At 42.0% G+C, this 21,662-nt stretch overlaps 1 protein-coding gene across 6 annotated transcripts in view; it reads left to right on the forward strand.

Moving 5' to 3' along the window:
• The window catches only part of Kiaa0753 (KIAA0753 ortholog), a 53,085-nt gene that overhangs the window by 11,035 nt on the left and 20,388 nt on the right, over positions 1-21,662 (forward strand). For all 6 annotated transcript variants that reach the window (XR_005975650.1, XR_005975651.1, XM_041664922.1 and 3 more), the window contains exons 4-12: positions 1,633-1,739; positions 3,318-3,380; positions 5,527-5,742; positions 7,661-7,871; positions 15,416-15,645; positions 17,596-17,762; positions 19,391-19,510; positions 20,640-20,729; positions 20,955-21,044. Coding sequence is in view for 4 of the 6 variants with exons in the window: in XM_041664922.1 (XP_041520856.1) it covers positions 1,633-1,739; positions 3,318-3,380; positions 5,527-5,742; positions 7,661-7,871; positions 15,416-15,645; positions 17,596-17,762; positions 19,391-19,510; positions 20,640-20,729; positions 20,955-21,044 (1,294 nt within the window). In the remaining 2 variants the exon portion in view is untranslated. The remainder of the gene's footprint in view (positions 1-1,632; positions 1,740-3,317; positions 3,381-5,526; positions 5,743-7,660; positions 7,872-15,415; positions 15,646-17,595; positions 17,763-19,390; positions 19,511-20,639; positions 20,730-20,954; positions 21,045-21,662) is intronic.

The following is a 21,662-nucleotide window of genomic DNA, read 5'->3' on the forward strand; positions in this document are numbered from 1 at the left end:
AAGTAGAAGCTAGGCTACCAGGGAACAAAGCTCCCAGGTCTCCTGCTCCGGCTGTCTGGCCTAAGTCCAAGACCTTTAGAACTGAGCTTTGGAAGCTGACCTGGTTTACTTTGTTTATGTAAATTTTTAATGGATCATCAGTATTTGATAACTATAATAACAATGTCCTGACTGGGGCGGATGACTAAAAAGACATGTGAATATGTAGCTTCAGTTTTTGCATTCAGTAGCTGTGCTTCCCAAGCCCAGGTGGGTGTGTTGAATCACCTTCAAGGTTAAAGCCTTGCCTAAAGCAGTTCCTGTTTCTGTGCTTACAGGTGTGTGAACATGCATTTTCCCCCCACTGTGTAACCAAATAGAGGCAGCAGTAATTAAGCCTTAAGTTTCCCCTGTGACTCTTACTTGTATGTGCAACTTCTGGCTTCAAAGTTTTGCCCTTCTTAGCAGCCTAATTGCCTTATTGTTCTTGTTTGACTCTCTTTTTTAAAATCTGGTGCTGAAACTTAAACCCATGCATACTTGGTGAGCGTTGTACTGCCAAATGCACTACACACCCTGTCCTGCAGCTGTTCAGTCCTAAAGAAACACAGAGAGGCTTTTATTAATTACAAACTGTTTGGCCTGTTAGCTCAGGCTTATTATTAAGTAGTTCTTACAACTTAAATTAACCCAGATTGTTGTCTTTGTTTAGCCACATGGCTTGGTACCTTTTCTCAGTGAGGCATTCTCATCTTGCTTCCTCTGCATCTGGGTAGCAACTGCATCTGGCCTTTCCTCTTCCCAGAGTGCTCTTTGTCTGATTGCCCCACTTATACTTCCTGCCTGGCTACTGGCCAATCAGCGTTTTATTAAACCAATATGAGTGATAAATTTTGACAATGTACAAAAACATAATCCCACAGCATTCCTCTCTCGTGTAACATTTTATTGAGAAAATTAAATTCAGAATATACTTAACACTTGCAAAGTATTACTTCTATCAAATTGTCTGTTAAGAGTTTTGTAGAAGAATTTGTGTAAATATATTTGAAAACAGTGATCTAGAAGAAGCGTATAGATTGGATTTCCTAGTGGGTTTCTGCTGGAAATGGTTTTTGCTGATCTTTAAAAAATATGGGCAGTTAGTGTGTTCAAGAGTGTGCTTCTTCACACATAGATGAAGACTTAGACTTAAAAATCATTCAAATGATTTTAGCACTTCTATGTTAATGTGATAGAGAAAGAATTTCTCATTTGGATTCAGGATAAGAAAGTAAAAATAATCTTACTTAGCATGAAAATTATCCATTAAAGTTTTTTTTTTTTTTTTTTTTGAAAATAGAGGAAGCTTTGTGACTTTTGGCTCAGTGTAAAGGGATTTTGAGACAGTAAGAAATGCTTCACAGTGAGGTCCAGTGGGTTTTTGTCTCAGTGAATTCTGATGTTCAGTACCGCTTGCCAGCATCTTCCTGTCGTCAGTACACAGCTCACACTCGGGCTTAGCCTTGGCTATTGGAGGGTAAATCCACTAAGATAGCCTCTTTGTTTTCTTAGTAAGACCCGAGGTCTTCAGCTATTACTCCATTAAGTTCTTAAGGTTTCTTTGAGTTTCTTTGTGTGATTTTTAACCTAGTGTGGGGAAAATACTTTCAGATAGACTAGAGGAAGTTTTGGATCCAGATGAAGAGCATCGAATCCGAGTGAGAAGACAGGAACAAGCTGTGCGCTGTGCTCGCATGCTCTACGTTCTTCAGCAGCAGGTGAGGAAGAGCTGGGGAGGTGGAGCTGGTGGTCTGCATGTGGTGCTCTTAGGGACTTGGAGTTTTCCTTCTGTCACAGAAAGATGAGCCCAAAAGGCCCTGCATAAATTCTAATGGATTTTCAGGCTTAATTCCCTGAACTCACAGACAAGTAATTCACATTATTTTAACAGGTGTGTGTGTGTGTGTGTGTGTGTGTGTAATGTGCATATGATCAGGCTCCTTAAACTGTTGCTTTTGACTTTGGAGCCATAGACTGCTGAATCTACTAAAAGCCATTTTTTCCTTCTGAAAAAGTGCTTGCACATGTGCACCTGAGTCTTAGAGACACTTTTCCATGTGTCTTAGAAAATAACATGGGTTATTCTTCAGTTCGTGCTAGAGAGTGAAGACTGTTGGCTTTCAGGAAGTATTTAACCGTTGATAAACAGGTGTTTGCACTGGATTTTTTTTCCTGTGTGTGTCTGTGAAAGATATATATATTTTTTTTAATTTAACATTAATTCTTTTTTTTTTCCAGGGAGGGTTTCTCTGTTTAGCTCTGGCTGTCCTTGAACTAGCTCTGTAGACCAGGCTGGCCTAGAACTCACAGAGATGCTCCTTCCTCTGCCTCTCAAGTGCTGGGATTAAAGGTGTGCACCACCACCACCTGGCAACTTTTTTTTAAAATATTTATTTATTATGTATACAATATTCTGTCTGTGTATATGCCTGCAGGCCAGAAGAGGCCAGCAGACCCCATTACAGATGGTTGTGAGCCACCATGTGGTTGCTGGGAATTGAACTCAGGACCTTTGGAAGAGCAGGCAATGCTCTTAACCACTGAGCCATCTCTCCAGCCCCACCTGGCAACTTTTTATTTGTTAATAAAACTTTAAATCTTTTCTGGTCAAGTTACCTGTTGGTTTTTATAGCTTGAACCAAAAGCTATACTTTCGTTATTTTGTTTAAAGGCAAATGATATAGTTAAATTGTCTTGTGTATTCTTTTTTAATCCTATGTTGGTTCTTGTTCTACACCATTGCCACAGAGATTGTTCTAGACAGGTGCTATACCACGGACCATATATTTCTAGCTGAGATTGTTCTGAAACATGAATCTACCATGTCAGATTTTTACTTAAAGACTTTAGTGTTGCCTGATAACCTCCCAACCCACCCCCAGTGTGTATGTGTATATATGGTGTGTGAAAGAGCCTTACTGTGTAACTCTGGCTGACTTAGAACTCAGATAACCTCCTCTTTCTGCCTCCTAGTGCTGAGATCAAAGATATATGTCTCTACACCCAGCAGAAAGCAAAACTCTTTTGTGTAGCGCTTAAGACTTAGTGAGTTTGCCCTTCTGTTATTCATGTTTAGTTCTCCTTACATTGGGAACCTGAGGATAGCTCTATTAGCCATTTTGAACTAGAAACCAGTCAGTGTTTTGGGAGTGTAGGTAATGAATGAGAAGCCTTTTCTTATTTTTATGTGATTTAAGTCAATATTTGGTTATATATGGACAAAATGGGTCTGTTTTTTCTATAGAAAGATCAATGGATATGTATAAAAATTTCATTTCCACCTTTTTATAAAACAGGTAAAAGAAATTCAGGAAGAATTGGATAAATTGAGTCCACATAAAATTAAACATACTAAGAAGGTATGTTATAATTCTGATGAGTGGTTATTAATAGAGTACATTTTACAGTGTTTTATCTGTGTTTATGTACACCTGTTGGGGACTAAACTGCTAAGTGTCTTGAATGTGAAACTGCTTCCCAAGGAAAAGGATCTGAAACAGGTCACTCCTGGTATAGCGCCAGGCCACTGTATGGTCACTCCTGGTATAGCGCCAGGCCACTGTATGGTCACTCCTGGTATAGCGCCAGGCCACTGTATGGTCACTCCTGGTATAGAGACAGGCCACTGTTTGGTCACTCCTGGTATAAAGACAGGTCAGGTCACTCCTGGTATAGCAACAGGTCATTGTATGGTCATCTGCTCAGGAACCCCAAGACCAAGTTCTCAACACAAAGGATATTTATTTGCCCCAGAGAGACAGAGGGCGTGGAATAAGAGACTAAGACAGGAGATAGAGAATGAGGGAGAAGGAGAAGGGTACAAGGGAAGGGGGGAAAGGGATATTTGCCCTGGAAGACAAAGAACTGCCTCTGGATAGAGAGGAGACAGACGTGGCCCATAGGCAAATGGCAGTTTATAAAGGTGAAATGGGAAACCCCGTGTTAGAATGAGGTGCATAATTTTAATTGGACATGTTATTTAAGTGAACTAAAGGGGGCTTTTGATTCCTGGACCTCAGTACTTTGGTAGCTGAACCTTGGTACTCAGCCTCAGAAGAAGAAAGTGGGCAAATAATGGAGTAGACTTTGGTGGTTAGCTCTAGGAATGTAATTTAATAGTTTTTTTTAGCAAGGCAGAAGGAATGGGGGAGAAGGGCAAGTCCTGCCAGAGCCATGCTCACCATGCTCGAGCTGGCCAGAGTCCCTTCACAGACAACAGGAAAGAAAAGATCCTGTTTCTCGAGAATTTGAAGTTGTTATTATTATTATTATTTAATTTTTTGAGACATGATTTCTAGCTTTGGAGCCTGTTCTGGAACTTGCTCTGTAGGCTAGGCTGGCCTCAAATTCACAGAGATCCATCTGCCTGCCTCTGCCTCCTGAGTGCTGGGATTTAAGGTGTGTGCTATCATCACTCAGTGAATTTGAGGTTTTTAAATTCACTTCTCATTGGGAAAGGTTTTTACAACAGGGAGCACTTTGTATAGCAGATTGACTCCAGATATTTTTTTTAAATTTATTTATTTTACATCCTGACCATAGTTTCCCCTCCCTCTTCTCCCAGCCTATTTCCCCTACTTCTTCTTTGTCCCCAATTCCACTTCTCCTCCATTTTGATTCAGAAAAAGGCAGACCTCCTATAGACATCAACAAAATATGGCATATCAAGTTTGCAGTCAGACTAAGCACCTCCCTTGTATTAAGGCTGGGCAAGGCTACCCAATATGAAGACTAGGGTCCCAAAAAACAGCAAAAGAGTCTAAGATAGTGCCTGCTCCCACTATTATGGATCCTACAAGAAGACCAAGCTACAAACTGTCACATACATTTAGAGGGCCTAGGTCAGTCTCATGCAGGTTCCCTGGTGGTCAGTTTGGTCTCTGTGGGCTCCGATGAGCCCAGGTTACTTGATTCTGTGGGTTTTCTTGTGATGTCCTTGATCCCTTAGGCTCCTACAGACCTTCCTCCCTCTCTTCAGCAAGATTCCCTGAGTTTGGCCTAATGTTTGGCTATGGGATTCTAAATCTGTTTCCATCAATTGCTGGATGAAGCCTCTCTGATGACAGCTGGGCTAGGCACCAATCTATGAGTACAGTGGAATATTGTTAGGCATCATTACATTGACTTTTTTTTCCACAGTCGTGCTTAGTTATCCTAGGTCTCTGGGCCATTCAGCTTCTGGGTCCTGGTGCTCCAGGCAGTATCAGGGGTGGTCTCACTCTTATTGATTGGGTCTGAGGCTGAACAAATTATTGACTGGCCACTCCCACAATCTCTGCACCACCCTTACCCCAGCACATCCTATAGGTAGGAGAGACAGTAGGTCAAAGGTTATGTGGCTGGGTTAGTGTACCAGTCCCTCCATCAGAAGTCTTGTCTGGTCACAGGAGATGGTCAGTTCAGGCTACTGTCCCTTATTGCTAGGACTCCAGATATTTTTAAAGGTTTCTGTGGTGTTAGGAAGTCAAAACCTGAAATAACCTCTCGCTTCTTGTTTGTTGCCAGTCATGGGCAATGTCTAGGCTGGCAGCTGCTCATCGAGGAGCCATCCGGGCCTTACAGATGTTTGTCACTCAGTTTACTGACCGAGGAGAGCACCCAGTTCCTGCTCGGTGTAAGGAACTGGGCAGCCTTATTCGTCAGCTTTCGCTGTGTTCTGCCAAGCTGGATACTGATCCTTCTGTGCCAGATGTGGTCATAGACATCTTGCAGCAAATCGAGGTATGAAATAGACTACATTTTTTGTTAGGAAGAGTGTTGTTTCAAGGCAGGGAAATAATACTGAATCTCTTTAGGTCCAGTCAATGAGAATACAAGACAAAGCTGCTGCCTGGTAACTTGATACTTTTCAGAGAACATAAGTTTGCATTTTTATTATTTTTACACATTTTATTATTTTTCTCTTCTTTGAGAGAAGGAATGATATGATATGTCAAAGAACACATACTGTGGCACACATGCCCACACATCATCTATACTCAGAGTAATGAAAGAGTAAAAAGGAAAGGAAAATGGCAAGGAATTCTCAGATTAGTACTTACTTACCAATATTTGATCTAGATTGCTTCTAGGAAAGAAACACTTGGGATAGATGCAAGTGAGAGCCTCAGGATCTGGGATGACTGGAGACATCTGGCATTCCTCAAGTGGATGTGTTCTAGTCAGGAAGGGACAGTCTTCTTCCTTCTCATTGGTAACAAAGACAGCATTAACAATGAGCTCTGGTTTTATAGTTTCATAGGTTTGTGGAGTCCTGCAATACATTGTAGCCTTTCACTCTTCCCACAGTACCCTGCCTTGCAGATGCATTTGTTACTACTAATTTATGTTGTTGCTGTTTCTGGCTTGCAAGTGCATTTGCTATTACTAACTTATATTGTTGCTGTTTCTAAAGCAAAGGTCAGAGTGTGCTCTTGAGGGCAGGAACTAACAAGCCACCTATGCCAGTGTTACTTCTGTCCTGCATTTTCATCCAAAAAATAGGAAAAGATAGACTTATTAATAAGCTGTTGGCCCTTGTGGAAGAGTGGCATAGTAGGGAGAATTTCGTCTACCATTAACTGGCTCTGGTGGTCATTAAATCATGTTTTGCTATTGCAGTCCTGTTTAGCAGATGTCTGTGATGAACTTTGGTTACATCTGTGTAGACACGGCGCTCTATCAGGAGTGCAAATGTCAAGGGCAGGTCTTAGAACTTTGACAGCACATCATACCGTGTCATTCATGCTCTTTCAGCTTACCTACATGACACATTACTGAACAAAATAATTTCATTTAGAGGACCTGTCTTCCAAACCCTAGAAAGGATCTCAAGAGGTTGCCCCATCTCCTGAGCAAGAGCACCTGGAACAGTGTATCTCAAGCATAATGTAGATCTCCTCTAGTTTTGAAAATATTCAGCAATGTAGGAAATTAAATTCTTGTTGATTCCTTGCCTGCCTTACTATCTTGTTTCCATATGATCCTGCGAATTTACCCTCCCTGACTGTGCTCTGTTGACTTTAATTGTACTGACCAGGACTGCCTGGGTGTGCCTTAGAGACATGCACCTGCCATTACTGCCATAGACAGACACTGGACTGCTAAGTTCTGTTAGTTTATGGAAATGTATGTTCAGTACAGTGTGTTTACTCACGTAAAGCACTGCTTGAGTTTATGGGATTTTGTTGAAAATTCTGTGTTTGAAGACTGGTTAGTTTCCAAAGTGATGATTCTGAATTTTAAGGTTAGGGCACCTATTAAAAATAGTCATACTTGCCGGGCAGTGGTGGTGCATGTCTTTAATCCCAGCACTCGGGAGGCAGAGGCAGGCGGATCTCTGTGAGTTCGAGGCCAACCTAGTCTACAAGAGCTAATTCCAGGACAGGCACCGAAGCTACAGAGAAACCTTGTCTTGGAAAAAAAAAAAAAATAGTCATTCTCAGAACATCTTTGCTGTTGATTTAAATGAGCTAAATTAGTAAAAGAACTTGTAAAAGTTATTTTTATAAGTTGATCACTTGTTAAAATAATACTGATTTTAAATTAAATGAAACACCTTGTTAACCACTAGAGATAGCCAGGTGTTATTTTCAATGTTATGACTAAAGTCTTACTTTAGTGAGATAAACTAATAGAATAATGACTGTTTTCATGACAGGCTTTGGAGTCTCTCCTGGAAAAGAAACTGTCACCTAAAAAGGTAAAGAAATGTTTCACAGAAGTGCGGAGCAGATTCCCTATTGGTAGCCAAAGAATCTTAGAGAAAGGGCCAACTATACTGCCCAAGAATGAGAGGAGACCCTTGGTCACAAAGGAGACATTTCCACAGGAATTCAGTCGACCTTCTGTGGCAAAGAGGCTCCTTGATGGTATGTGTCTCAAATGTTACTCTGTAAGAGTGGCTGCAACAGTTACTGGGGGAGGGGTATGGAGGGGGGATGGGGGGAGGTGTTAGAATTTGTGGCTCTGTCCATGAGAACTGCCTTGCAGCTAGGATCAGGAAGTAGCAGCAAGTATATGTCCTAGGACTGGAGGCTGGAATATGCTGCCCCAGAAGACTGTGAGCAAGTCAGATCCCCTTTGCTCTATCATGGTGCCACACTGATTGTATTGTACTAACTGGTGTGTGTTGTGTATTTCTGGATCCTCATCCTAGGAAACGGATTATTAGGTTGTGTGGTATGCACATTTGAGCAGATGCTGCCAATTTACCCCTTAAAAGTAGGTATATGATCATGTTTTAATGAGCAGTATTTTATATAGGAAGATCTGAATGTTTCCAGCTTCAGTGGGGAATTACCCCCCCACACACCCCACCGAGACCAGGCATCTTACAGTTGCATGTTGTAGTTCTGTCCTCTTGAGGGCTGTTCATGGCTTCCTTACCCATGCTTATTTCTTCTGTGCTGATTTTCCCTTTTGTATTCGTTATCCTTCTCTTTGTTGAGTTCCACTTCTTTTACTTATGAATATAAAAGTTCTGTGGATAGTGTAGCTATTGATCTTACTCATATTTTAATACTTGACAACTGATTTTCCTTTGTTATTATTCAAAACTTTGCTGGTCATTGCTCACTCTGAGAAACTGAGAGTGAGCTTCTTGTGTGTGGGAGTGCTGCTGGCAGTCTGTCAGCTTGTGGGGAAGAGGCGGCTATGCACTGTGATCACTTCTTGTGGCCTTTTTTCTAGACCTTCAGTCCAGTGGAGAGGCCAATTCCCTAGTTTTCACTGCTGTTGTGAATGACATTTTTTGTTAATTAAGAAATTGGCTGTCACAACTTGAAGGGAAGCTCCTGGGTTTGTGTATTGGCCTCATATCTGGCAGTGCCTTGAAGTCTATTGTGATCCCGTGTCTTATTAGGTCTGCACAGCTGGGGATTTCTGAAACCGCTTGCCTTGTTATAGTCTAGAGAGCGAGCCTTTGCACATCAGCAAGTTGCAGCACCTCTGAGCTACACAGCCAGCAGAGGGCATCCCCCAAGCCCTGAGGTAGAGCCATCCTGCTGAGCCTTATAACTGAGGCTGACCTGTAACTTTGCAAACCTTATGTCGTAGGCTTCTTGGTGCTAGGATTACAGGTATGAGCCACAATATCCTGCTAAGGGATGTGCTTGGTAATTAATTGTAACATTTAAATTTTCCAATATTTAAAGTTCCCAAGGACCCAATAGCAATGTGTGTTATAAGTTGATGCTTCAGATTTGATGAAATAAAGGTTTTGTTGCTTATTTTTTTTTGTCATTTCCAGATAGTTGAGATAACCTATAAACATGGGTAAAACCAGTAAATTATTTTTTCTTTCTAAAAAAAAATTCTATTTTGGGACTGGAGAGATGACTCCATAGTTAAGAGCACTGGCTGCTCTCCCAAAGGACCCAGGTTCAATTCCTAGTACCCACATGACAGCTCACAACTGTCTATAAACTTCAGTTCCAGATCTGACATCCTCATGCAGACAAACATGCAAGCAATACACCAATGTACATAAAATGAAAATAATTTTTTAAAAGTTCTATAGTATTTATAATTATAGTTAGAGAGAAGGGAGGGGTGTTAGGTATATGTGTAGGTCAGAGGACAACTTTGAGGGATCAGTTCTCTTCATCTGCCGTGGGTTCCAAGGATTGAACTCAGGTTGTCGGTTCACAGTAAGTCCTTTTTATCCTCTGAGCCATCTTCCTGGCCCTTGTCTTCATTTTTTAAATTGAAGTAGAACATATAGATAGAGAAGTGTACAAGGTGTCAGCTCACTGCTGACGTAATACCAGGAAAGAGACTGCATGTACTTTATAAACTGTCTGCACTAAGAACAGAGCGACTGTAACTCAGAAATGCCCTTCACCCTCCTCCCTCACTCTGTCTCTTGTATATTTCTGATTCTTAAAAAGATCTCATTTTTGTTTTTGATTGTGTACGTACAGTTCCCATAGAGAAGTGACAGTGGACCCCTAGAGCTGGAGTGAGTGGCCTGGTATGGGTCTGAGTGAGCACATGCTCTTACCTTTTGAGCTATCTCTAGCACAGAAGTTAATTTTTTTTTTTTTTGAGACAGAATCTCACTGTATAGACCAGCTTGTCTTGAGCTCACAGAGATCCACCTGCCTCTGCTCCCTGAGTGTGCACCACCACTCTAGGCTGTGATTGCTGTTTCTTTTTTAACACTGTCGTAGATCTCTATATTTAACCTTAGATTTACTGAGAGTAATGGCATGTTGAATTTCTTTTGACCTTCTTTTGTGTTTTTCATTTGCCAAAATTTGGGTTTTCTGTTTATTTGTTTGTTTTCCCACATTGTAATTTACTATGTCAACGTTTTTCTTTTCTTGAAAGCAGAAACTTCTGTGAGTGTCTCACCTCTGTTGGTGTGTTTGTTGATCTTCTGTGGACCCTGAACAGCATAGTGTTCTTCCTGTAGCCTCAATGGAGCACTAAGTGATGACCGGAGGAGCCGTTAGCATTGAGTGTGTGTGGAGGGGGCTCTGTAGTTCTGACAGGTGGAGAAGAGCTCAGTCCCACAGGTGGAAGGCTCAGTTCCAGAAGATTGCCTCACTTGCGATGCCAGTTGCAAGTCTTGGGTTGTAACCTGCATCTCTAAATCTAGGCTTGCTGGGATTGCTCACTGAACTCCCATTCCTCCCATTACCAAGGATGCTACACCAGATACAAGTGAATAGCCGATGGGAGATACCTAAGGCCAGGAATGTGGGAAGGGGAACACGACCTCCAGATGGTGTTGTATGTATATATGTATATAGCAATCCCAAAGTTCCCGGAAGCCCATGGTGTAAGAGCTTCCATCACATGGGGCTTTCATCACATAGGCATGCTTGATTATAACTCGAGTCCTGCCTCCTATGTTCTACCCTTCCTTGAGTGTGGGGCTAGAATAAATTAAACTTGCCCTGGAGCCAGAGTAGGAAGCTGGGCTTTGCACTCACTCTTGTGACCTTGAGCAAATGCTCCATTTATTTCCTCACCTAAAGAATCTTAGGAAACCTGTTCTGTCTGCATGGTGGTACTCAGGTGGTGTTGTAGCAAACATGAGGCATGGTAACAGCCACATTGTCACCTTTGCTGTGGAGTGAAGCTTGCCTATAGGTAGCTGGTTTGCAAGTTTCATGCATTTGCTCCTGGAGAGCAATGTGGTAATCTTTAGTATTATTTTTCTTGTTCTTATGATCTTTCAGAAGGTCATGTTTTTCTTTCTGTTTTAGATACCTCTTCCTCTTCCTAATTCTTCATTCTAATTTCCTGGATTCCTCCTCCCTACCCTGTACCTCTAAAATGTCACAGGGAGCCCCAAGGGAGGGAAACTGCCTCTGTGTCATTTGGTATTTATGATTGGGCCTGATTGGATCAACTACCTTGTGATTTAAGAATTGGTGACTGGTGCGGTTCTTAGAGGCTGTGCCTACTGATTGCATTAGTATACTGTGTGAGGATGTAAGGAGCTGTAAGGCTGGTGGCTGCCACTCTGCTGGCAGCAGTGTCTTCAGACTCAGCTCCCCAGGAATTTGCGCTGCATTTGCCATCTGATTGATGCCATTCATAACTGAAAAGGTGTCAGGACCTAGCAGCCAGCGTTGCTTCAATAGATGTAATCTCGGAAGTTCCTGAGCTGCAGCCTAGCAGTCAATCCTGGCATTCTTCTGCTCTGGTTTATGTTCCTTTTGAGAATATCTGAGGAAAGCAGTGCTTGGGGGAGTCCAGGTCCTGACTTACTGCTGCTAAGGAAGAATTTGAATAAGCTTTCCTTTGGCTCTTAAATATTCTAAACAGAAAGGAATGAAAATAATACCATGTATTTACTATGCAGTTTTAAATATTCTAGTCTGTAATTTTTTTTTTCAAAAATCATGACAAGTTCTGTTAAAGCCCCTTAAGTATTTCCCTCATATCGTTAGGACCCTGTCCTGTTTTTATGTCTGAGCTGCTCATGTATGTGTCCATAATATATTGCTTCTCACATGTATTATACATGTATGTATCGTATGATACATACAGTATGTATCAGCCTATAGTGTGCTTCCCTCTTATTTAAATTAGTAGACTTGTTCGTATTACTAAGTGAAATCTATTTTTTCCCAATTGAAACTTCGGGCCTTACATAGTAGGAAAGCTACATTCCCCAGTTCAGAGAATTCTAACTTTCTTAACTATTGTGTGGGTTTCCCTTGTATAAATAAACAATAGATAATTTTTCATCTCTTCAGACTTATTAATGAGCACTTGGGTTGTTCTCAATTTCTGTCATAGATCTGTGTATGTGATGTAAGATCTCACTGTGTTGACAGGATGGCCCAGAACTCCTGAGTAGCTGAGAGTATACACAGATGCCACGATGCCACTGTGCTGGCTGCTTCTGCTTTCAGAAACAGTGACAGGGTGAAGTAAAAGCCTGTGCCTCTCCCCTTTGTGTTCATATATGCGAGTTCCCTGGGCCGAGTGAGCCTGTGTTGCAGCTGCTGCACTGCAAATCCTCAGCCACCCTTCAGAGGAGTTAGCCAGTTGACTCCTGTGCTAGTGGCTTCTGGGTTCCCTCACTCCTCATTTATGTTTGGATCGTATTCGCATTTTCCCAGTCTAATGGCTGCGAATGCTAGCTTATGGCTCAATTTTCCTGATTACTAAATGAAGTTTGTTGTTTTTTTCATGCTTTTATTGGCCACTTGTTTTTTGCATAAATTGTAGTCTCTATACTTGTTAACATTCTCTGTTGGACTGCTTATTTCCTTCCTATCATTGGAGCATTGATCCCAGGTTAATTATATGTGCTTTGTGTTTTGGTAGTCTTACCATTGTAGCTCTGGCTGACTTGGGACTTGATGTGTTGTCCTGACTCACCTCAAACTCAAAGAGATCCCACCTGCCTTTGCCTCCTAAGTGCTGGGAATAAAGGTGTGTGCCACCGCACCCAACTAGCTCAGTCTGTTTAGACACACACATACACACACACACACACACACACACATTATACTTTGATATAAATTTGAAATTATAGATCTCTTAGTGGAGAATTGACATCTTTACAATGTTCAAGTCTGTAAATAAAAACTTGATTCAGATTTTCATTTGTATCATTTCAACAGCCAGGTACATAGCCCAACACTAAAAAAATAAAATAAAAGCTTTGAAATGTTTTGTATGAAATTCCTATGAGCTTCTCGTTAGGTTTCCTCCTCATTTTCTTGATGTTCTTGTATTTGTATATCTGTGTTTGCTGTTGCTTGTTCCAGAACTGGAACCCAGGGCCTCACTCCTGCTGACACTCTGGCACTGAGCCATCACCCAGCCCCACCTCAGTCTTTGTTAATGTTAATGGATATTGTTCCTATTACGTTTCCTGAGTAGTTTATTCTGTGACTTTTGTATGTTGCTCTTATGTATAGAAACTTGACTGAGAAGTCTCATTAATAAGAGTTAGTCTGTATTCCAATTTTCCTGAATTGTCTATATAAACCTTTCTCTCATTTTTAAAAAAAGGTTTACTTTCTTTTTTATTGCAATGGGATACCATGTATGCAGAATACACTTTATACTATATTCTATATCAAATTAGCTTTCAAAGATGTTGAGTAGGGAAAGAAATTTTCAAGCGTTTTCATTTTTAAAAGTTTTTAATCTGAGGAAGAGAGATGGCGTAGTGGTTAAGAGCACTAGCTGCTCTTCCAGAGGACCTGGGTTTGATTCCCAGCAACCACATGGGCACTCACAGCTGTCTTTAACTCCAGTTCCAGATCTGAGGGTACCAGGCATACATATGATGCATGCACAGACATATTTGTAAGCAAAACACTCATCCACACAAAATAAATAAATCTACAAAAATAAAGTGTTTTATCATTCATTTGTATGTATATTTGTGCACCTTTACACGCAGTGCTCATGGAGTTTAGAAAGTAGCATTGGAAGCCCTGGAACTGAGGTTATGCATGATTGTGAACCACTGTGTGGCTGCTGGGAACTGAACCCAAGTCCTGTACAAGAGCATTAAGTGCTTTTAGACACTGAGCCATCTCTGGCTCCAGTATTTCCATTTTAGAAATACAATGTCTTAGTTAAGGTTACTATTGCTGGGATTGAAACATCATGACCAAAGCAACTTGGGGAGCAACTTTCTCATAGTTCCACTTAACAGTTCATCATGAAAAGCCGTGAGGATAAGAAATACAGGGCAAGAATCTGGAGGCAGGAGCTGATACAGAGGCCAGGGAGGGGTGCTGCTTACTCGTTTGCTCATCATGGCTTGGTCAGCCTGCTTTCTTATAGAACCCAGGCCCACCAGCCTAGGAATAGCACCACCCACAATGGGCTGGACTGTCCCTCATTAATCACTAATTAAGAAATACCCTACAGCTGGACCTTATGAAGATATTTTCTTTCAGTTGAGGTTCCCTCCTTTTGAATGACTCTAGTTTGTGTCAAGTTAACATAAATCTAGTCAGCACAATTTGGCAACCCAGTGAAAATATGATTACAATCAGCAGGGAGCCAGTTTGGGGAGTGTTTTATAGTCAAGAGGCCCTTGAGAGGCCAACCTGGGTAGGAGCAAAACATATTGCAGAATTAGGACCATAGATAAGAACTGGAAATCAGTAAATATGGGTCCTGACATTGAGGGGGCTCCAGCCATGGTGCTTGGGCATTGGTAATTTCAACTTTGGTGGTACTGGTAAGGGAGGCAGCCAGTTGCTGTAGGATAATGCTCTTGTACACTGTAAAGATTTGTTACTTGTATTAGTTTAATAAAACGCTTATTGACCAGTAGCCAGGCAGGAACTATAGGCAGAGCAACCAGACTAAGAAAATTCTGGGAAAGGCAGAGAGTCAGTCATCAGCCAGATGCAGAGGAAGCAAGATGAGAATGCTTTACAGAGAAAAGGTACCAAACCACGTGGCTAAACATAGACAAGAATTATGGGTTAATTTAAGTTGTAAGAGCTAGTTAGTAATAGGCCTGAACTAATAGGTACACAGTTTTATTTTAGTTTTTTATTCTTTTAAAGTGTTTTTTCATATTTATTTATTAAATATTTTTTAAATATTACTTATATTGTATACAATATTCTGTCTGTGTATATGCCTGCAGGCCAGAAGAGGGCACCAGACCTCATTACAGATAGTTGTGAGCCACCATGTGGTTGCCGGGAATTGAACTCAGGACAATTAAGGCAATGCTCTTAACTGCTGAGCCATCTCTCCAGCCCTGGCAAACAGATTTAATATAAGCCTCTGTGTGTTTGTTTGGTACTGAACAGCTGCGGGACCAGGCAGGATAAAAATTCTGTCTATAGACGGTGTGGCAGCAGAGTTCCCTGCTTTTCACAGAGCTAGGCTGGAGGTGACAGCCTCTGTGCTATCCATTAATTCTGCTTGTGTGGCTAAGTAGAAATTTCTCCTCTGAAATCTCTAGATGTCTGCCAGCCTGATGTGGAGCTTCCAGTGACTCAAAGGTTGGAGAGTGAACTTGGTGTGGTAGACGAGGACACTCTTCTAGAAGCCCCTTTTATATCGGACCACGGTTCAGGCATCAAGGATGAAACACTAACTCCAGCAAAAACACGATCAGTGAGAAAGAAGACTGCAATGGAGCACGTGCCATTTAGGAAGAAAGACACTTCGGAGTCAGCCAGACTACAGCAGGTGTGAAGCCTTTCCTTTCCTGTGACCCATTTATATGCATCTGATGTTTTCCAAGGCCCTACAAGCTACTAAAGGGTAGGACCAGCATTTGTTTGGGGGCAGATGGTTGCCTCAACCCTGGGTCCAGCAATCTAAGTCGGCTTACTTAAGTCTAGGTTTTGCTTTTTATTTTAACAAAAGCCAGTTTGTAATGGTAGTATAGGGTATAGCATTCCATCCTTCCCTGATTCAGGAAGATCCTAATTAATTCAATACCATCATCATAATTAGAAAGCTTGTCTTAAAATTCAGTATTTGAGGGGCTGGAGATATGGTTCAGAGGTTAAGAGCACTGCCTGCTCTTCCAAAGGTCCTGAGTTCAATTCCCAGCAACCACATGGTGGCTCACAACCATCTGTAATGAGGTCTGGTGCCCTCTTCTGACCTGCAGGCATACAAGCAGACAGAATACTGTATACTTAATAAAAAAATTCAATATTTGAAAGTGCGAGAGTTGAGAGGATTTAGATTCTGTTATGAGTGGTCAGTGGGAATGCTGTTCCACTGATGACTCAGTGGTTTTAAGAGTACTTGCTGCCTTTCTAGAAGACGCACATGGTGGGTAAGTGCTTTTTAGTATGACTTTGGGAACTAGCTGGGTAGTTAGAGCGTGTGGCCTAAAACTACCTTATATTTTAGACTTCTGTCTAAAACTTCCTTACAAGTCTGATGGCTCAGTAGTTAGCACTGATTGCTCTTCCAGACCTAGGTTTGATTCCAAACAGTCACATGGTAGCCCACAACCATCTGTAACTCCAATTACAGGATATCTAGTGTCCTCTTCTTGCCTCCATAGGCACTAGGCATATACGTATAGTACACAGATATGCATGCAGGCAAAACAAACATACACATACAATTAATTAACTAATAAAAAAAATTCGACAGCAACAACACAAAGCTTCCTATGGTCCTACAGTGGAAAACTGGCCAGATGAGCACCTCTGGTCCAAGTGCACTTGCTGCTGTGGCTGCCATTCAAGTAGTACTATCCAGAGGCTTCTGCAGCAAGCCTGGGTGTTATCACCTGACCTTGGAAAAGGAAATCTGGCAGTTTACTAGTGTTGTAGTTTCCTTTCTCTTGCTGTGGAAAAATCATCAAATTGGGAGGAAAGGGTTTTAGTTATTGTTTTGTGTGTGTATGCACTAGTTCAAGGTAGGAAAGTGAAGGCGGGAACTGAAGCAGAGACCATGTAGGAATCCTTTTTACTGACTTGCTCCTTCCTCATGAATTCCTCAGCCTACTTCATTATACAACCTGTATGCCTACAGTGGTACTGCATACAGCAAATTGGCTTTTCATATCACTCATTAATCAAGAGAATGCCCCACAGACTTGCCTCCAAGCCAGTCTTGTGTAGGTACTTTCTCATTTGAAGTTCCCCCTTTGCAGAGGATTAAAACACTAATCAGCACAGCCAGTAACCAACAGGTTATGGATTGGGATCAAGTCTTTATTTCTTCCCAGATAAACTTGTAATGAGGTCACTGGGAAGTCAGGAGTGAGTCTACTTGGAGGTTCTTCTCAGCCTCATGCCTGATGGTATTTGAAATTGTGTGGTTCATTGTGGTTAGACTAAGGTTCAAAAGGTTATTTTAGCCAAGAATATTTTACAATTTACCTGTAAACAAAAATGGACTTTTAAAAGGTGAGATTTAATTAAGGAAAAAGATAATAACTATTTCATACATATAAATGTGGAAAATGGAAAAGCCAAGGATTCCAGACCCACCCTTGCCCAGTTTTAATTCAGTATTATCTCTATGCTTCCCACGTTTCCCTCAGAGTGCTTTCTGTTAGCTTGTAGAACGAATGCAAAGAGGCACATGGAATTTCCTGGGGGTCAGAGGTTGAAGCTAGAGTGTCCTTAATATTTGTTTCTCTTTGTAATGCATGTGCGCTTCTTACAGGGACTCCATATGTCTGAAAGAAATCAACCAAACCAACCTTACAGCAAAAGCAGGTTGCAGCAGACAACAGTGTCATCCAGATTAAAAATGAACCGACAGCCTGTGAAAGACCGCAGGGCTCCTTGGATACCTCCGAACCCCACGTCTCCACCAGCCTCTCCGAAATGGTATGCAAGAATTCAAGGACCGAGTTCCCGTGGCTTTATTTTTCTTCCACAGATGACACACATTTAAAACAAATAATAATAGGCTTCATTCTTCCCCTTGGGCAAAAATGCTTATTTGGGTGAGTAATACATGAGTTTTTTGTCTGGAAGCCTGTTGGTTCCTTTTTGTACCTGTCCGTGGAGTACCTCGATGCCCAGTGGGTATGTGTCATTGTAGGAAGGATTGTGACTGTTGTCTGCTCCTTGAGTAGATTGTGCTCACCTGAGGCTGGGCATTGTATCTCTCTTATGTCTTAATGTCCAATGCCTACACATAATAGGCACTCACTTAATCTCGGCTGAGTGAATATTTTTAAATAATTTAATTCCAAGTCAAGATAGCTATGAACTCTGAGCTCATCCATATTCCCTGACTCTGCTAACATTACTGTTTTGTTACCTACACTCATCAGGACAACAGTGTGGATCTACTCTCCACAGGGATAGAGAGGAGGTACTGTTCTCAGGGGGAGCAGGGTCCAGTTTGAAGTAGGCTCACGGGAGCATGGTGGCTAAAGATAAAGGGGAGCTTGTTTGTAGGTTTGGGAATCCTTGACGGCACAGTGGAAAAAGCTAGAAGGTCTAGCAGTGCTAAAGGGGAAGCAAACAGCGGGGACTCCTTATGTGCATGCCTGGTGTGACTCCATGGGAATGTGCACCCTTAGCCTTGAGAAAAAGGAAGAGGACCAGAAGCTTCTGTCCCACTGCCTCACAGACTGGGCCTTCTGACCTGACTGTGTGGGGCTTTTGTTGTTCGTTTTGTTTAACAGCCCTGGCTGTCCTGGAACTTGCTCTGTAGACCAGGCCAGCCTTGAACTCAAAGAAATCCGGGTGCCTCTGCCTCCTGAGTACTGGGATTAAAGGTGTGTGCAACCATCGCCTGACTGATTGTGTGTTTTTGTTTGTTGTTTGCTTTCATGAGTTTGTTCTGATTTCTTTGTTTTATACATGTCAATACAGGTTGAAGTCTGCACTGCTAAACAAGTACACAATATACTAGCTTCTATGCCAGCAGTTCTCAACCAATGGGTCTCTACCCCTTTGGGGGTCAAATAACCCTTTCTACAGGAGTCACATATCAGTTATTCTGCATACCAGATATTTACATTGTAATGTTTAACAGTAGCAATGGAAATGATTTTATGGTTGGGGTCACCACAGCACGAAGAACTGTATTAAAAGATTGCAGCTTTAGGAAGGTTGGGAACCACTGCTCTAGACAGTATGATGGTGGGGGAGACATGGGGCAGATAAGACTTCCTAGATCACAGTGCTGTGTGAAACCTAACACAGACATTTAGAGGACTTGGGATATTATTAGGGACTCATATATTTAAAGCATGTTTTGTTGAAGTACATTCTATATTCTATGACAGTTTTTTTAAATTAAAATAATGACTGCTTCTTTGAGGCAAAAGGACCTTCTCCCTTTGACATTGGGCATGAGAGCTAGAGGACCTTTCCCTGCCACATTCGTTCTGCCATCAGGCACCAGGCACTGAGCTGTAGATCAGCATTGCCATGGTGCTCTTAGGCTGAGTCACAAGTGGACGAATGATTGCCAACGACATGCTTTCCATTTGGTGCAGTGCTGCATGGCTAAAGGTGAAGTCCAGTCCCAGAGATGCTGCAAAGGGACAATCTCTCCAGCAAGAGGATGCCCCCGAGGAGAGTCAGCTGGGAGGTGCTGCCGAGCAAGAAGCAACCAGGTTTGTAATGATATATATATATATATATATATATATATATATATATATATATATATATATATGACTCTGAAGCAAAGCCCTTGTCTTTTCTGTATCTCAAGATGATTATTTAAAACAGATTGCTAGCCAGGCGGTGGTGGCGCACGCCTTTAATCCCAGCACTCGGGAGGCAGAGGCAGGCGGATCTCTGTGAGTTCGAGACCAGCCTGGTCTACACGAGCTAGTTCCAGGACAGGCTCCAAAGCCACAGAGAAACCCTGTCTTGAAAAACCAAAAAAAAAAAAAAAAAAATTGCCAATTTGTAAATGGCACAGTTGTGCGCTAAGTGCACGTTTTAAAAAAAGAGAAAATAAGTCAGTGGAAAATACATGTAATTAGCTGTGATTTAAGACAGATCATGGTATGCACCCTAAGATCTGGGCAAGTTCAGAATGTGGAGTGTTTACCTTTTGCTATAGAGAATGAAGTTTCATGCAGGGAGGTAGGAACTAAACCAGGACTTGCATGGGCAAGAATAAATGTGAGGGGTTTAATGAGAATGTTCCAAGGGAAAACAGCTTGCTCTGCATTTGTTTGGCTGAAATTACCCTGGCAGTTAGGGAAAGCAAAAATGGAAATGGGTATTAGGGCTGGGGGGTAGCTCGGGAGTACAGCACAGCTCCAGTGTGTGTGAAGTGCACTGTGCTCCAGTATCGCTCTGAAAAACAGAATGGGCCATTTGATTATTTGGTGATAATCACATAGCTAAAGCAGAAGAATCAAAGCTCTTTGACATACACATGCAACAAAATTGTTTAGAGTTAACTTTCCCCTTTTGTTTTTATTTGATTTTATTATACCTTCACTGGGGTCTGTTTGTTAAACGAGTAAACTGTGCTGAGAACAGTGATGGTTGACTTTCTTGTCGGCAGCTTCTTGTGTATGTACCAATTGGGTATGACTGTCCTTTTGTAGGAATATACTATGGATGCTTTCATGGGTATATGGAGGATACATTACTATTTGAATCCTTTCATAGAGCCAGGATTGGTGCTGGGCTGCAGGAGGGCGCTCATTTCTGCTCTGTTTCTGTGGTAGTGATACCCTGTGGCATTGAGGCATGGTTACCTTGACTCTTCTCTTCTGTTAGGCTTCCTTGGCCAGATGCCGAGTCTTCCAAAAGATTGAAGGAACTAGAAGACTTGGAAGCCAAAGAAGTAGAAAGGATGCAAAAACAGAGGTAAATATTTGTTTCTGAGGTAAACAAGAAGGCAGCTTGTTCTGCATCTCACTCCTTTGACAGTGAGTCAGGATTGGTGACGTCAGCCACACTTCTGCTTCCTGGCTTGCTGCCTCCTGAAGACTGGAAAGCTACCTGTGAAGCCTGTGGGAGCACCAAAGAGAGAAGCCCAGGAAGCCCTGACTCTACTTTAAAGAGAGTTGTCGTGCCTTTACCTCCCTCTAGGCTTGAGTGGCTTGAGGCTGAGACTTCTCGAAGAACCAAAGAGCTGGATGAACTGAAAGCTGAAGAAATGGATAGACTTCAAAAATTAAGGTATAGTTTGCCACTGGGGAGTGAGAGGGTATGTGTTTCTAGCTGATTGATCCTTATAGTTTGAACAGCCGTCCTGGACTTTCTTGACCTCACCTCATTCAAGATGAGTAACTGAAGACTGGCAGAGAGTGAATGGGTGTGCAGGTGAGTGTGAACGATGAGTGTGTAGATGCTTTGTTTCTCATGTTAGCCTGAATGTGGTCTCAGGTTTTCAGGGGAGGTTGCTCCCCCCCATTTATCCCCTTAGAGTGCTGCCACCTAACAGGCAATGAAGAAATACGTTTACCATGTAGTGGGGCTGATGCCACTGCCACAGCTGGCTGGCATTTCCAGCTCTAGTAATCTTCACTCTATAGTCAAATGAACAAAGCACTGATTGAAACATCTGTACATTTTATCACTATCCGTGATGGCATTTGGTCCCAGTTCAGGGCTGTGGTTCTTTCATTAGAGGCCAAGGTGACTAAAGTTAAGATTTCAGTTATACAATCATAGAATCTTAGGATTTGAAGGACCCCCCCCCCACACACACACACATAACTGATATTTCCAGACTTCTGCTGTCTCTAAGAAGTGGCCAGCATGTGTATCCATAGCTCTGTGATGGGGTGATGACAG

Source organism: Microtus oregoni, unplaced genomic scaffold, assembly GCF_018167655.1.
Source record: "Microtus oregoni isolate MIOR12 unplaced genomic scaffold, Mior012 000015F_ref0000493, whole genome shotgun sequence".
NCBI lineage: Eukaryota > Metazoa > Chordata > Mammalia > Rodentia > Cricetidae > Microtus > Microtus oregoni.